The sequence below is a fragment of the Dermacentor albipictus genome, chromosome 7, assembly GCF_038994185.2.
Source record: "Dermacentor albipictus isolate Rhodes 1998 colony chromosome 7, USDA_Dalb.pri_finalv2, whole genome shotgun sequence".
NCBI lineage: Eukaryota > Metazoa > Arthropoda > Arachnida > Ixodida > Ixodidae > Dermacentor > Dermacentor albipictus.
This window is the reverse complement of record NC_091827.1, coordinates 68,057,350-68,070,806: the sequence shown is the minus strand read 5'-3', so window position 1 is coordinate 68,070,806 and position 13,457 is coordinate 68,057,350. Positions and strand designations below refer to the sequence as shown.

The 13,457-nt window shown below is 44.7% G+C and overlaps 1 protein-coding gene and 1 long non-coding RNA gene across 2 annotated transcripts; both read right to left on the bottom strand.

Moving 5' to 3' along the window:
- Nucleotides 1-591: 591 nt before the first annotated feature.
- LOC139047841 (uncharacterized) lies at nucleotides 592-10,570 on the bottom strand. Its single transcript, XM_070521980.1, has 7 exons — nucleotides 10,467-10,570; nucleotides 10,313-10,411; nucleotides 10,138-10,254; nucleotides 7,931-8,002; nucleotides 7,227-7,508; nucleotides 6,921-6,980; nucleotides 592-617 (listed from the first exon to the last, which is right to left on the bottom strand). The coding sequence occupies exons 1-7, from the start codon at nucleotides 10,489-10,491 to the stop codon at nucleotides 592-594; spliced, it is 681 nt and encodes a 226-aa protein (XP_070378081.1). The 5' UTR covers nucleotides 10,492-10,570.
- A 56-nt stretch (nucleotides 10,571-10,626) lies between these two features.
- On the bottom strand, nucleotides 10,627-12,719 carry LOC139047483 (uncharacterized). The gene is made up of 3 exons (XR_011507170.1): nucleotides 12,277-12,719; nucleotides 11,408-11,523; nucleotides 10,627-10,925 (listed from the first exon to the last, which is right to left on the bottom strand). It is a non-coding gene; the product is annotated as an uncharacterized lncRNA (long non-coding RNA).
- Between the last annotated feature and the right edge of the window lie 738 nt (nucleotides 12,720-13,457).

The window sequence follows — 13,457 nt, the reverse complement described above, 5'->3', positions numbered from 1 at the left end:
CGCGATCCTTCATTACGAGCCCTCATCGACCATCTGGAGTCAACGCCTGGCGACGCCTCTCTCCGGATGTTTCTCCTCAAAGAGGGGACATTATATCGCCGCAATCTCGATCCACACGGCCTCGACCTTCTGCTCGTAATTCCATCACACCTGCGTTCGACTGTCCTCCAACAACTTCACGACGCTCCCTTGGCTGAACACTTGGGCGTCTCGCACACGTACGACCGTGTACGCCGTCCATTCTTTTGGCCGGGTCGCGCCCGCTCCCTGCGGTGCTACGTTGCCGCTTGTGAGCCCTGTCAGCGCAGGAAGAAGCCCTCCACACCTCCAGCTGGATATCTCCAGCCGATCGACATCCCACCCGAACCCTTTTTCCGTGTTGGTCTAGACCTTCTTGGACCGCTTCCTCTCTTGGGCTCCGGAAATAAATCAGTCGCCGTCGCTACTGATTATGATACGTGGTACGCAATCACTAGAGCCCTTCCGACAAGTTGTGCTACTGACGTTGCTGACTTTCTGCCCTATGACATCATTTTAGTGCACGGTGCTCCGCGCCAATTACTCACTGACCGTGGCCGCAGCTTTCTGTCGTCAGTCGTTGAGGGCATCCTCCGCTCCTGCTCGACAAATCACAAGTTCAGCACGTCCTACCACCCACAGACCAACGGCCACATGGAGCGCCTCAACCAGACCATCACCGACATGCGTTCAAAGTACGTTGCGACCGACCACCACGACTGGGATCTTCACTTACCATATGGACGTTCGCGTATAATTCATCGCGTCGCGACACAGCCGGCTATTCACCATTCTATCTCCTATATGGCCGAGAACCCGCGTTGCCCTTGCCCTTCCGTTAGCTTCCCTGTAAATATATTGTATATAGTATTGGCTCCAGCTACACGTAACAATATTTACAAACTCGCTATTCTTGTCGAAGCTTTAATGTCTTTGCGAAGACATAGCAATCCTGTAGTCAATGATCTGCTCTCGTTTCTTTGCACGATGTATGCTTCACCAGCATGGCCATTTATGCTGGGTGCCCGACCATAGAGGCATTGAGGGTAATGTGGTTGCAGACAAACTTTCTACGTCCACAATAAAGGAAGCCTGTGAATCTTCTGTAGATTCTGCAGACTTGAAACTATCTTTAATAAAAAAGTTCTGACCTTTTTGGCAATCCATCTGGAACAAAGATACAATGAATAAGCTCCATTTATTCAAGCTGCGTTTAGATAATTGGCCGTCCACAGCAAACACGCGAGGAATAGATGTCCTAGATGTTGGTTGAGAATAGGGCACACATTTGGGAGACTGGCGATGAACCTCCCATTTGCGGTAGATGTAGCGAGCGGCTGAACATACTCCATGTCTTGCTGAAATGGCGGTAGGCCGACGCTGAGAGAATAAAGCAGTTTCCTGCAGCTTATCATCAGCATACTCCTCTCCATCCAACAATGTTTCTTGGTGTAGACCTGTCTTTCAGTGTCAAAGCTGCTTTAACTTTTCTAAATGAAGTTGCGCCGCATGTATTTAGCTCAAGAGATTCGTAGCGCATCCTCCCAACAGGCGCTTCTGCTGCAGTAGCAGAAATAGCAGAATTTGGTGGAGTACGCACCTCCAGGTGCTCCCGCCTTGAGTAGGCAGCATTGTTATTGACATTGACTCTTTTCAGTATTTCAATCAACTCAAACCGTATCTCTCGTGTCAGTGGCACACTTCACCAGACATTGTTAATATTTTAACGCGTATATACTTTACCAACTTCACAGCAACAACAATGTTCTGGCTAATATACAGCCATGCTATGGATTTAACGTGAGTATTGACCAAACCATCTACTACATTACACCATTGATGGGCGCTCTTTCGCCATTATTGTCCCTTGCGCCATAGAACCGCTTATATCATCATAAGCAGTTACAGAAATGTAAGTATTTTAGAAAAAGCTTTTGCCACCCCATTCGCGCCTTCATTAGAGAGCAAGAAACTATATATATCGTTACGAGACGAGCTCCAACGAGCGAGGCCTGTCTCAGAAGTTCGTGAAGTGAGTCGTCAGCAAAAGTGGGACAATGAGACCGGAAAACGAATCGCAACAGAAACAACAAGTTCGAATTTATATACAGCGAAGCTGTGTTTAGTGCTCATGGGTACATACACACAAACTCACGCACACACACATACACCCTCACAAACGCGAGCACACAAGCGCGGAGGAACACACCTTGAACGACGGACGCCTTGAAGGCATCATGCTCTAAGAGACAGCAGATACGCGCACGTACGTGGCGAAATTCGAATCCATTCTATCCGCAAGAAGCGTTCACTTCGCTGCAATGCAGAGGCTGCTGGTACTGCAAGGAAGCCAGCGGAGTGCGCGGCGTGCTTGCTCCGTTGTAATTGGTTGGCCTATTCTTCAAGGATAAAGCCGGGCCGCAGTCACGGTCACGAAACCTTCCGAGCATCGCAAAGAAAAGGTTCGCTTTTAAAAAAGCACGCTTGATGACAGCAGCCAGTGGCAGCAACAGAAGGAAAGGCAAAATAAAAGCAAGGTAACAAACACAAGCACAAATGAGCGAGCAGGCAATTAGGACTATCCCTGTCATGAGTACGAAAAGTAATAATTGAAACAAGAAATCCAAATTTTCAGAAGAAGGAAAAGGCTTTCAGGCTTCCCAAATAAAAGAAATATTTCCTGCGCGAAATCCTTTCACAAGTTTCCTCTACTGGCAAGCCCGCGACGCACTCTTGAAATTACAATGAAAAACGTCACTGCGAGTGCCAGTCCCCCTTTGGGGTTTGCCTGAGATAACATACATGCAAAAAAAAGAGGTGCTTCGGCTCCAATAGCAATGTGTAACCCCCTGTTGTTGATTTGTTATGTTATTTTGCGAAGGTACGCCATCGCAAACTATTTCAGTACTTAAGTGTAGGAACGAGGTCAGGCCGAAAAACTTCGCCGTGAATAAGTAATGAAATGGGAGTAAGTGTAGCCATGGTGCAGCCATAGAGAAAGAAAAATACAATAAGAGGGGACACTCCCATAGAGCCCAGCGGCCGAATTGACTGCAGCGCACCAAGCCGTCGACGTTAAAACCTGAAGCACACTTCCGGTTTCGGTTTTGTGCGCGCGCGTTTTGAATACTAGCTGGTACACGTGGCGCCTGCTGCGCTGATCCCCTTTTCGTACCATTAATGCGCGTGCTTTTTATTTCTACAGGCGCGCGCTGCTTAGGGCGGGAAGCAGCATTTTGTAGGATGTGAAAATATACGGAAAGGCAGCTGTCAGGCAGGGTTTGTACAGCAGTGCCATTTCCAGAAAAGAGATGCTAGGATAAGCTTTCAATGGAATTCCATATTTATTTCATTCCATCAAAATAAAACACTGTGCAGTCCATGTGGCGTAATAAAAAGAATGCTGATACATAACACAAGGCATGAGGCTATGAGTACACTACAGAAGCTTAGAGAAAAACAAAAAGTAATGTTTATTTCACTTCATAAAAAAGCGGCGTTCATACCAATCATACATTTGGCATTCATTTTGCACGGCCAACTGAAAGACAAAAAATGACACGCACATCCACGTATATTTTTGGCGTTTCGTTTCCAATTAACACACAGTTTAGTATGTAGTCTTGCTGAGACCACCACATTGCTTTGCACTTAAATATAAATCCATGCCATGCCCTCTACCCCCAAAATAAAACAAACGTGGTATGCAGTCCATTTGGAGCATTAAAACGAATGCTGATACATACAAAACATAAAGCTTTGAATACAATACAGAACCTTAGAGAAAAAGAAAAAATTAATGTTTATCTCGCTTCATAAGAAAGCAGATTTCACACCAACCATACATCTATCTGCAATACACTTTGCGCGCTGCAAGCAAACTGAAATACAAAAAATGACACGCACATCCACGTATACTGTCGCCGCTGCGTATCCAATTAACCCACAAAGCAGTGTTGCTGAGCACCAAATTGCTTTGCCCTTAATTAAATCCATGCCCCCTCCCCCATCGCTCGTTCCACGAGCTAACACCCCCTACACCCCTCGCACACACATCGTCATGCTTTTGGCATTATATATCCAATTAACACAAAAAGTAGTGTTGCTGAGACCACCGCATTGCTTTGCACTTAAATATACATCCATGGCCTCTACCCCCAAAATAAAACAAACGTGGTATGCAGTCCATTTGGAGCATTAAAACGAATGCTGATACATACAAAACATAAAGCTTTGAATACAATACAGAACCTTAGAGAAAAAGAAAAAATTAATGTTTATCTCGCTTCATAAGAAAGCAGCTTTCACACCAACCATAGATCTACCTGCAATACACTTTGCGCGCTGCAAGCAAACTGAAATACAAAAAATGACACGCACATCCACGTATACTGTCGCCGCTGCGTATCCAATTAACCCACAAAGCAGTGTTGCTGAGCACCAAATTGCTTTGCCCTTAATTAAATCCATGCCCCCTCCCCCATCGCTCGTTCCACGAGCTAACACCCCCTACACCCCTCGCACACACATCGTCATGCTTTTGGCATTATATATCCAATTAACACAAAAAGTAGTGTTGCTGAGACCACCGCATTGCTTTACATTTAAATCCGTGCCCCCTCCCCCCATCCCTCAATCCACAAGCTAACCCCACCCCCCTTCCTCGTGAATACATCCTCATACTTTTGGCATTAGATAGCCAATTAACAAAGTAGTGTTGCTGAGACCACCGCATTGCTTTACATTTAAATCCGTGCCCCCTCCCCCCCATCCCTCATTCCACAACCTAACCCCCCCCCTCCTCCTCGTGCACACGTCCTCGTATACTTTTGGCGTTATATGTCCAATTAACAAAGTAGTCTTGCTGAGACAACTGCATTGCTTTGGGCTTAAATCCTTACCCACTCCTTATCAGCTCAGTAAGGTGTGCAAAATCAATATAGAAGCATTAAACGTTTCAGCCGGACGCAGGCAAGAGTAACATTTTTGAGGCAACCACCAGTGCGCACTGCTCTATACTCTGGCACTTGGTAAAGGTTAAAAGAAATTGTTTTGAGCCTGCTGTGGGTGCCGTGTTCACAAGGAATAGCATTCTGTAGGGCCATGTCCCCCCCCCCCTCCCCCCGGAGGAGCTGCTGCACCTCCGGAGGGTGCCACCACCCACCACAACCACCCCCGCCCCCCACCACCACCCCCCCCGCCCCCCTCCACCTACCACCACACACTTGTAATGTATCAATAGTGTGACCCTGCCAAAATGCTATTCAATTTGAGCAAGGGAGCCCTAGCAGACCTTAAATGCCAATTATATGTTCATTGGTGAAAAGAAGTACTGCATTAACCTTTAACTTTTTCAAGCTGCACGCCAGACACTGATGAATGAAACCTAACTTTGTCTAAATTGCGGTTTACGAATCGAACATGCCAACACAGACGTATCCGGCAATACATTTTGACAAATCTCTGGCGACATGCAATGCAGCAAAATTCCATTTCCCCCACACCAAACAGATACTGATACAAAACATCACACACATGTGCAAGATGCGCTGTAGCCTCAATCACGGCAAGAAAGTGGGTCTCCATTTCTTGAACAAAATCGAACAATCTTTGTGATGGCACTGTCGAATTTCCAAACAGTTTGCTCGGTACGTGATAAGCCTTCAGTAGTGTAAAATACTGGTGCTCGGCACTCACTGAATTTATGTCACCTTGCAGCAACTGTCGGCAAGTGCACCCTTCGAATGATTTTGCCAGGAACACTTTGACCAGAAAGCCTGCCACGTAATATGCTGCTGAATCGTCAATGATATGCGACTGAATGTCTTTTGCAAGAACTGAAATGTCTTCGAGAGACGGAAAGTTATCAGGGCCAACTGATTCGACTACATCAACCAGAGAGGTGCTATTTAGAGAGAACGGCGACACTTCATGGAGGAGTTTAGATCTATCTTCTTCTACGTTGCCCTGCTCAGAGAGTTTGAAGGCTTTCTGAATACAAATATGCTTTAAACCACAAATGAACTGAGACACATTTGGGTTAGTATTGCAACCGTGCTTTTGTCTGATGTGCCCAAACATGTTCTCTAGTGGGTCCTTTTGGAGCCTACGAGTTAGCAGATAGATGAAGTTGTAATTGGCCGAGAGATCGTCCCAAAGATGGATGACAGCCTGAATTGTTATCTGCCAGCCAGTGATTGTTTGCGGCTGACGCTTGCCAGAAAATTTCCAAGAAGCAATCCATGGAAGCTGTTCTTTCAGAAATTTAATTAATTCATTTTGCCCCTTTTTTATGGCATATCTGTATTTCTGAGCATTCCTATGGGGGCTGGAGCTGTTCAATGTGTCGAATAGCTTATCCATACGGTCACAAAAGTTTGCTGTAGCTACAGCTGAAGAGGAAAGCTCATTTACATAAACCAATGTCATAATTGCAATACTAACTGATGAGCTCAGGACTTGTACAGCTCTGCTGACTTTCATGTTACAAAATGGCCTTTGGTATATGTGCCGCTCTGTTAGCTTTGGAGCCAATCGTAACCTTAGTTCATGTGTGGATTTGTACAGTTGTTCAATATGAGACCAATTCACAACTTCTTTCCCAATGAGCAACTCATGTGCTTGGAGATTGTTGCGGGTCGTTTTGATCAAATGAGGTACATCAAAAATAAAATAAACTCTCTCGCGTAGAACTTCAAAATATGGTTTCCCAATCGTGATGCCCAATTTCTGCGCCAAGCTGACATTTGACGTGCCTTGGTCACAGATTACCGCTTTGACAACAATTCTGACGGCTTTAAGTTGCTCAATAATCGAGATTAGTAATTTATCAATAACATTTGCCCATGTCAATACATGCCCTATCGTAAATGCGACTGGCTGAACTCACCTCTTAGATATACCTGCCAGAAGCACAACCATGGCTCTGTCGGCAATACTTGATGACCGCTCGATGCCATCATCTGCAAACCCATGCACAATATCTTCACCGGCATCATAGGATAAGTTCTTTTTCAAAGCTATTTCATCAAACATGAGGGTGCATACTCGGTCGCGCTCCTTCCATGCGTGAGTGCTAGCAGAAATACTTTGAATAATTCCGGGAATCACTCCTGGTGACATCCTAAAGTTGCACAACCAGCGTCTCAGAGTACGCTGTGTTGGCAATGAGAAAATTGGTGCCAAAAAACGGTATGCACGGGGTTCACGGAAGTTCAAATGCAAGGCAAACTTTTTGAGCCAGATAGGGAAGCGCTTGCCTTTTCCCCTCTGCTGCAATCGCAGGTGTGTACACAAAAGCTTAAAAACCTCCTCTGTCACTGATGGACGAATAATGCCCAGTGCCTTCGAAATGGATGGCGGTAGCTTGCTCTGCTTCTTCTGCAACCGTTTGATGGTCCGCTGGCATCTTGCTAGCTTGGACTGCAGTCGCCGGACGGTCGCCCTAAATTTTGTTGACGGAGAGCTCCTCACTGCGCTCTTCCAAGCAACTGTAAGATACAAAAAATATGCACGCATAAATAAAGCTACGTGTACAACAATTCGACAATTTCTTGATACAACACTAATTTACTGGTTACTTCATACTGAACAGCTCATTATGAAACTGTAAAACAGTACGATACATTCAACCAAATATAACCATTGTTCGCAGGTACAATTCCTACACAGAGCCTCCATGAACACAATTAAAAGTAGATCTAAATTGCTTTGTGTCAAAGCCATGAGGGAGCCTTTCTCGCATATACTCATGAAGGAGTTCGAGTAAATAGTACAAAAATCAAACAATATGAGTTTCCTTCGGCTGCTCAACTTTTCCATTATTAAAATGAACCACTATTACAAGAACACCCCCCATCTTGAAGAAAATCCACAAAGCCTTTGGCTAGCGTTAAATGAACCAAACACTTACCGGGATAGTTTCCTACTGGTCTTTCAGCTGAATCGAAAATGTTGGCGCTTGGGGACACCTCGGAAATGGCATCTGCACAAAAACACAGAGCAAGATATTACCCAAACAGCTTATGCATCCCAAGCATCCTTTGAGCTACAACGCTAACAAGAACTTGCCTGGCACAATTTTGCATTACCTCCCTCACTTACTGCCAATATAGTTGAAAGTGCAAAGCAACGGTAGCTTGTGCGTTGACAATTATTTCCTAACTTGCACAGCAAGACCTAACCAAATGCTAAGCATCAACAGTTAATACCACTGTGCTCTTTAAACAAAATAAATATTGCATAGTTTATAAGTTGTACGTCATGTGTTTACAGAGTTTGTTAGAGATATCACTCTACGCATTTACAAAGCTCATGCTTCTGCAGACAAGCATTCATAAAAGCTTCAATTTCTGATATGAGAAGTGCCAGTGTCCACCACACAATTTAACAATGATACAATCATAGTACACATATATGGAAAATATATGTCACAAGAATAATCATCCTAAAAGATTGTGCACTTTATGAGCGTGCTCCAATCTGAACAGTACTCTTAAATATCGCACCTTGACCTTCCAGTTACCTCGTATGTAATGGTTATTCAAAGGTTATGGTCGACTAAGGACTTATTTATTAATTTCACTTATTTCGATATACTGCAGCCCAGAAGGGCTATCGCAGGAGTGGGGAAATACAATACATAGAATAGCATAAAGAGCACAGAACATCATGACTAATATACAATAGAAATTCATTGAGTGGTAAAGATCTTGCGTAACCAGGCAGCGCACTCCGCAATCTCAGAAGGGACAGGGAGACTAAACGCTTCGGTATGATGGTGACAAGTGGACGTATTCAACTCATGGTGACTGGTGATATTGGGTCTAGATTTCCCTTACTTGCCAAGTAAGGAGAATGGAGAATTGTGGGGAGTAAGAGTATAAAGAAACCTGAAAGATTCAAAGTGACGACGAGAAGAGAGACTGGCAAGTTGAAGACTAAGATGGGAAATGGGCAAAAAATACCTGTCAAAACGATAAACGAAGCCCACAGCTTTCTTGTCAGATGCACTTTTTTTGATAGATATTTTGTGTGCATTCCAAACGCCAGAGCCACACTTCAGTATTGGACGAACCATCGTTTTATAAGTGAGGAGTCGTGTGCTAAGTGGGGATGAACGTAATATGCGTTGCAAGCAGCCTAAGCACTAGGTTGCACGAGTTCGATGTGAAGCATCTCCTAGAGGGTAGTCGTTATACGAATAGGTAAGTGGAGAAGGCGGAAAATGTTTGGTAAATGACATAGGTACAACTTTCTGGAAGTTGATTTGCATCTGCCAAGTCACACCATGATTGAAGTGATGCAAACGAGTCGTTATGGATCATGTGATCGTGACGAGTTTTAATCGTATGGTACAATACACAATCATCTGCCTAATGCAGATTCTAAGAGGAACATTACTTGTTAGATCATTTATTAAGATCAAAAATAGAAGCGCACCCAATATTGAACCTTGAGGCACACTAGACGTTACACTGCATGTGGAGGATTGAGAAGACCTAAAGAGTACGTCATAGTACGTACTGAGACCGATTGGATAAAAAAGAAATCCAGTTAAACACTTTGTTGTTAAGAATAACAGTGAGCTTCTTGAACAATTCAGAGTGCAACACAGTGTCGAAAGATTTTGAAATATCAATAAATATTGCATCAATTCGATCACCTGCATAGAGGGCCTGATGGGGCCTGTGCGACGGTAGTGTATTCAATAAGCTGGGTTGCAGTGATAAATCCAAACCGTGCTGAGCACCAGATAAACCATTACACTCCAAGAATTCAGTATGTTCGCAAATTACACATTGAAGTATTTCACAAGAATGACACGTTATAACGATGGGTCTGTAGTTTAGTAAGGACTGCTTACTACCATATTTGAATAGCGGAATAACTTTAGCTGTTTTCCAGGCAGAAAGTATAACAGACGTCGAGAGAGATTTCTGAAAAACAATTAAATATTGACTAGTCCATAAAAAGTCTCTAAAGAGAAATGCCTTATCTATATCGCCAGGTTAACCTTTTTCAGATTCAGTTAAAAATCAAATTCAACACACCCTGGTTTGAAACAATAATGTTGTTAAAACAACTATGCGTCTGCTCTATAAAATGTATGGTAGTTACCATCAACAGCACAACGCTCATCCTCGGTAGAACTGCTGCCAAACATATCCACCTGGGAGGTCGTTGCACCTAGCTCGCTCACAGGGGTGTTGCAGCCAGACATCTGTTGTAGGCTTGCTGGAAAAATACCCATCATTGCCACTTTGTTAAGTTTAACTTGATACACCAAACTCACCTTTAGCAGCATGGCTTGCCGTCATGAGGGAGCCTTGCTCGCATGTCTTATGTAGGACGTCCTCACCAGCTTGTTCCTCACTTGCAGGACGGCTGCAGCCTACATTCATTGGCAACACTGAGTGTTAGTCGCAAACACAGGACACTACAAGTACCTTGCAAAGCAGGGTCTTCAAACATAGTGCTGATGCCTATAGTAGACTTTTCCAGATGGTCCTCTGGAACGGTGTTTTGATGTGATGCAACAGCGAATCCAACAGATGGCACATCGGCAGCATCTGCTAAAGCTAAATAGAAAAAAATGTTCACCTGAGGTTGGTTCAGGTCGAAATAATTGCCACAAAACTCTTACCACTAGCAATTCTATGAAGACACAGAGACGTACATGAGCTACAGCAAAGTGCACCAAGACAGTGCTGACACTTGGAACTTTGCTCTATTGCGTACCTGAGGAAACTGTAGGTACAGCTGTTCTAATGAGTCGCGTGCGACCTGGGTCCAGGAAATCTTTTGCAGTGAAATGGTCGCTGCATATCCTGTATGACTTGTACAACACACCTGCCGGCTTTTCCATAAGGTCGGCTCTGCGGGAATATGCCACCCATGCCGTCGACCTGCGCACGTTTTAAAAGAGCATGTTGTATGGCACAAACAATAAGCATCAAGCATTTTATTGCATTAGTGTGTACATGCTTGACAAATCAGGAATTTAAAATGCGCTACATTAGTTATAAAAAAAAATTTGTACACTAGTTTTGAAATTGCCGAACAGCTGTAGGGGCCTCTAGAATGTTCCACCTAATGCGATAGAATGTTTCATTTTGCAAATTTTCTATAACAAGATACTCACAAAGAGGTACACAACACTTAAGTTACAGGTACAATGGTACGCTTATACCACAAAAAAAAAGATGCATTTGCTGCAATGTGTAAATGCTCATGATTTTTTAAGAATCCCAAACTGATTCCAGAGCGTACACATTATGCCCCTCACTGGATTACTTCAGCTAAATAAATGTTATAATCGGGCGACATTGCTGCATATTTTCATTAAAGCAGCAGAAACAGTGCGCTGCTAAATTGCAACACAACAAACCTGCTGTCCTGTGGGATACGAAAAAAACTGGTGCCGGGCTTCTTTCTCGTTCTTCCATTGTTTTGGCACCACTGTACACAACAGTAACTGCCGTACGAGCCACTACAGGAGGACATCTGTTGAGAAACGTAAATGACAAGCATGTGTCATTGATGTAAAGCGCTTGAAGAGGCGACATGCGCGAAAGCGGCGAACAGACGAGATTACGAACAAAGGCAATTAGCTTTAACATTTTTAATTTAACAAAACATAAGTTACAGTAACGTTGGGCGCCAGAGGAAGGGCCGCAAATTTATCTTGCTAGATGCATTTAAAGCGCGAAGGCCGAGCTGCTTTTTGCTGCGTCACGACAGGCGCGGCGAGCGGGCCTCAAAATAATTTTCAACAATGTTGGGCGTCAGAGAAAGAAAAGCGCCATGAACTTGTCAGTGCATAAAAGCGCGAAACCGCGCACCACGGCTCTGCTATTCGCTAACTGCGTCGCAGCGCCAGGCGCACCCACTGCGCTTGAAAAGTACCCCAAAAAGTAACCAATTTAGTCACAATAATGTTGGGGGTCAGCGAAAGCGCCAATATGGCGGAAACTTGTCACATTCAGTAGACGCGAAACTGCGTCGCAGCGTCACAGCACCCTGTGCGACTAGCGTCTATGCTAGCGTCGCGTGCCCAAAAACTACTGAAATTAGTTAAAATTAGTTAAGGCTTACAGGAAGCGTCGCAAACATCTCCCAGTACGATTCTTCAATTAAAATTAACTGCTCCACGACGGCCACGCTGTTTTTCGTTAACTGCATCACAAGTCTAGACTAGGTGCCAGATAAGCCTAATTGCTCGAAATGCGTCGCAGACTGTCAAAGAAAGTTTCTCACCTTGCCGTTGTCCAATAGTGCAATTTCGTCATGTCGCAGTTCCGAACGAACGCTAGAATTCGCCGGGTGCCCATGAAACCAGGCTAAATCCCAAAACAGAAAAACAGTCACACGGGTGAGCAAACAGTCCAACGCTCAGATACACGGCCGGTCGCTCTCGCTTCGGCGGCGTGTCTGACGAATGACGCAAACATCTGCCTCGTCATTCGCCCGTTCGCCTGTCGCTAGGCAACGGAAGTAAGCCGCAAAGTTTAACTTAATTTATACGCAGATATTTTTAATTTTTCCGGGAAAGAATAAAATAAATTAAACAATTGCTGTTAATCTCATTTCACATTCTTCTTTTTCTCGATGCTCGCGACCCCAATTCGTCGATGTTAAAAGTATAGCGTGACGTGTTTCCTGTTTCCAATTTTCGCCGAGTGTCCGCTCTTGTTCAATTCCCTTTCTCTATGGTGCAGCTCTCCTCTCTAAACACCCGGTACGTTAACCTCTCGCAGCCGACGGGCTGCTGCACATTACAAGGCAGAATTTTATATGCGCACTTTGTGCAGTCACTTTTATTGCCATAGCAACTATATGGAAACTCCAGGCGCATTTCTGCCGTCCGCCTCACCATGAGGTTCCGTATAAAGTCCAAAGGCAATAATATCGTCGCCTCGCGCCGTGTGCTGTACGTGCGAGTGACACCCTGCATCTGAATCTCGCGCACACAACTGTGGAGAACAGGAAATAAGCGCGCCGTCTTCTATCGCATGCGATGTTCTTGAGGGAGGTTAGGGAGGGAGGGTGTGTTTTAAATTGGGTGGGCCGGGCGGTCATGCCCGACCGCCCAGGACGCTTATCTTGAAAGCCATCTGCGACGGGGACAGAGTCCGTCACGTACTGTGTTTTCACGGCTTAGTTCGCGTTCGCGCGAGACGCAGCACGAGGACTAATTCGCTCGCTGCTGCTTCCACATTTCCACACTCCAGCGTTTGACAGCTAGTTTCCGAGGTCATCAGTGAGATGTGGTCGTATTTGCGTGTGCGCGCGTGGTACAATACAAATTAATTTAGATAAGCGTATTGTGTTGGCAAGTTTATACGGTCGATAAAACAACGTTCACTACTTCGTATAGCTGTCCCCTTATTTGGCATCGCAATCAACGCATCGCCTTTCGGCGAAACTGCTCCTTTTTT

Bases quoted from the DNA above. Each gene is read 5' to 3' on its own strand.
- LOC139047841 (XM_070521980.1), bottom strand. From the start codon at position 10,491: ATGTTTGAAGACCCTGCTTTGCAAG. The intron at 10,412-10,466 runs GTACTTGTAGTG...CAATGAATGTAG, and splicing joins TGAAGACCCTGCTTTGCAAG to GCTGCAGCCGTCCTGCAAGT. The intron at 10,255-10,312 runs GTGAGTTTGGTG...GTATTTTTCCAG, and splicing joins GGCAAGCCATGCTGCTAAAG to CAAGCCTACAACAGATGTCT.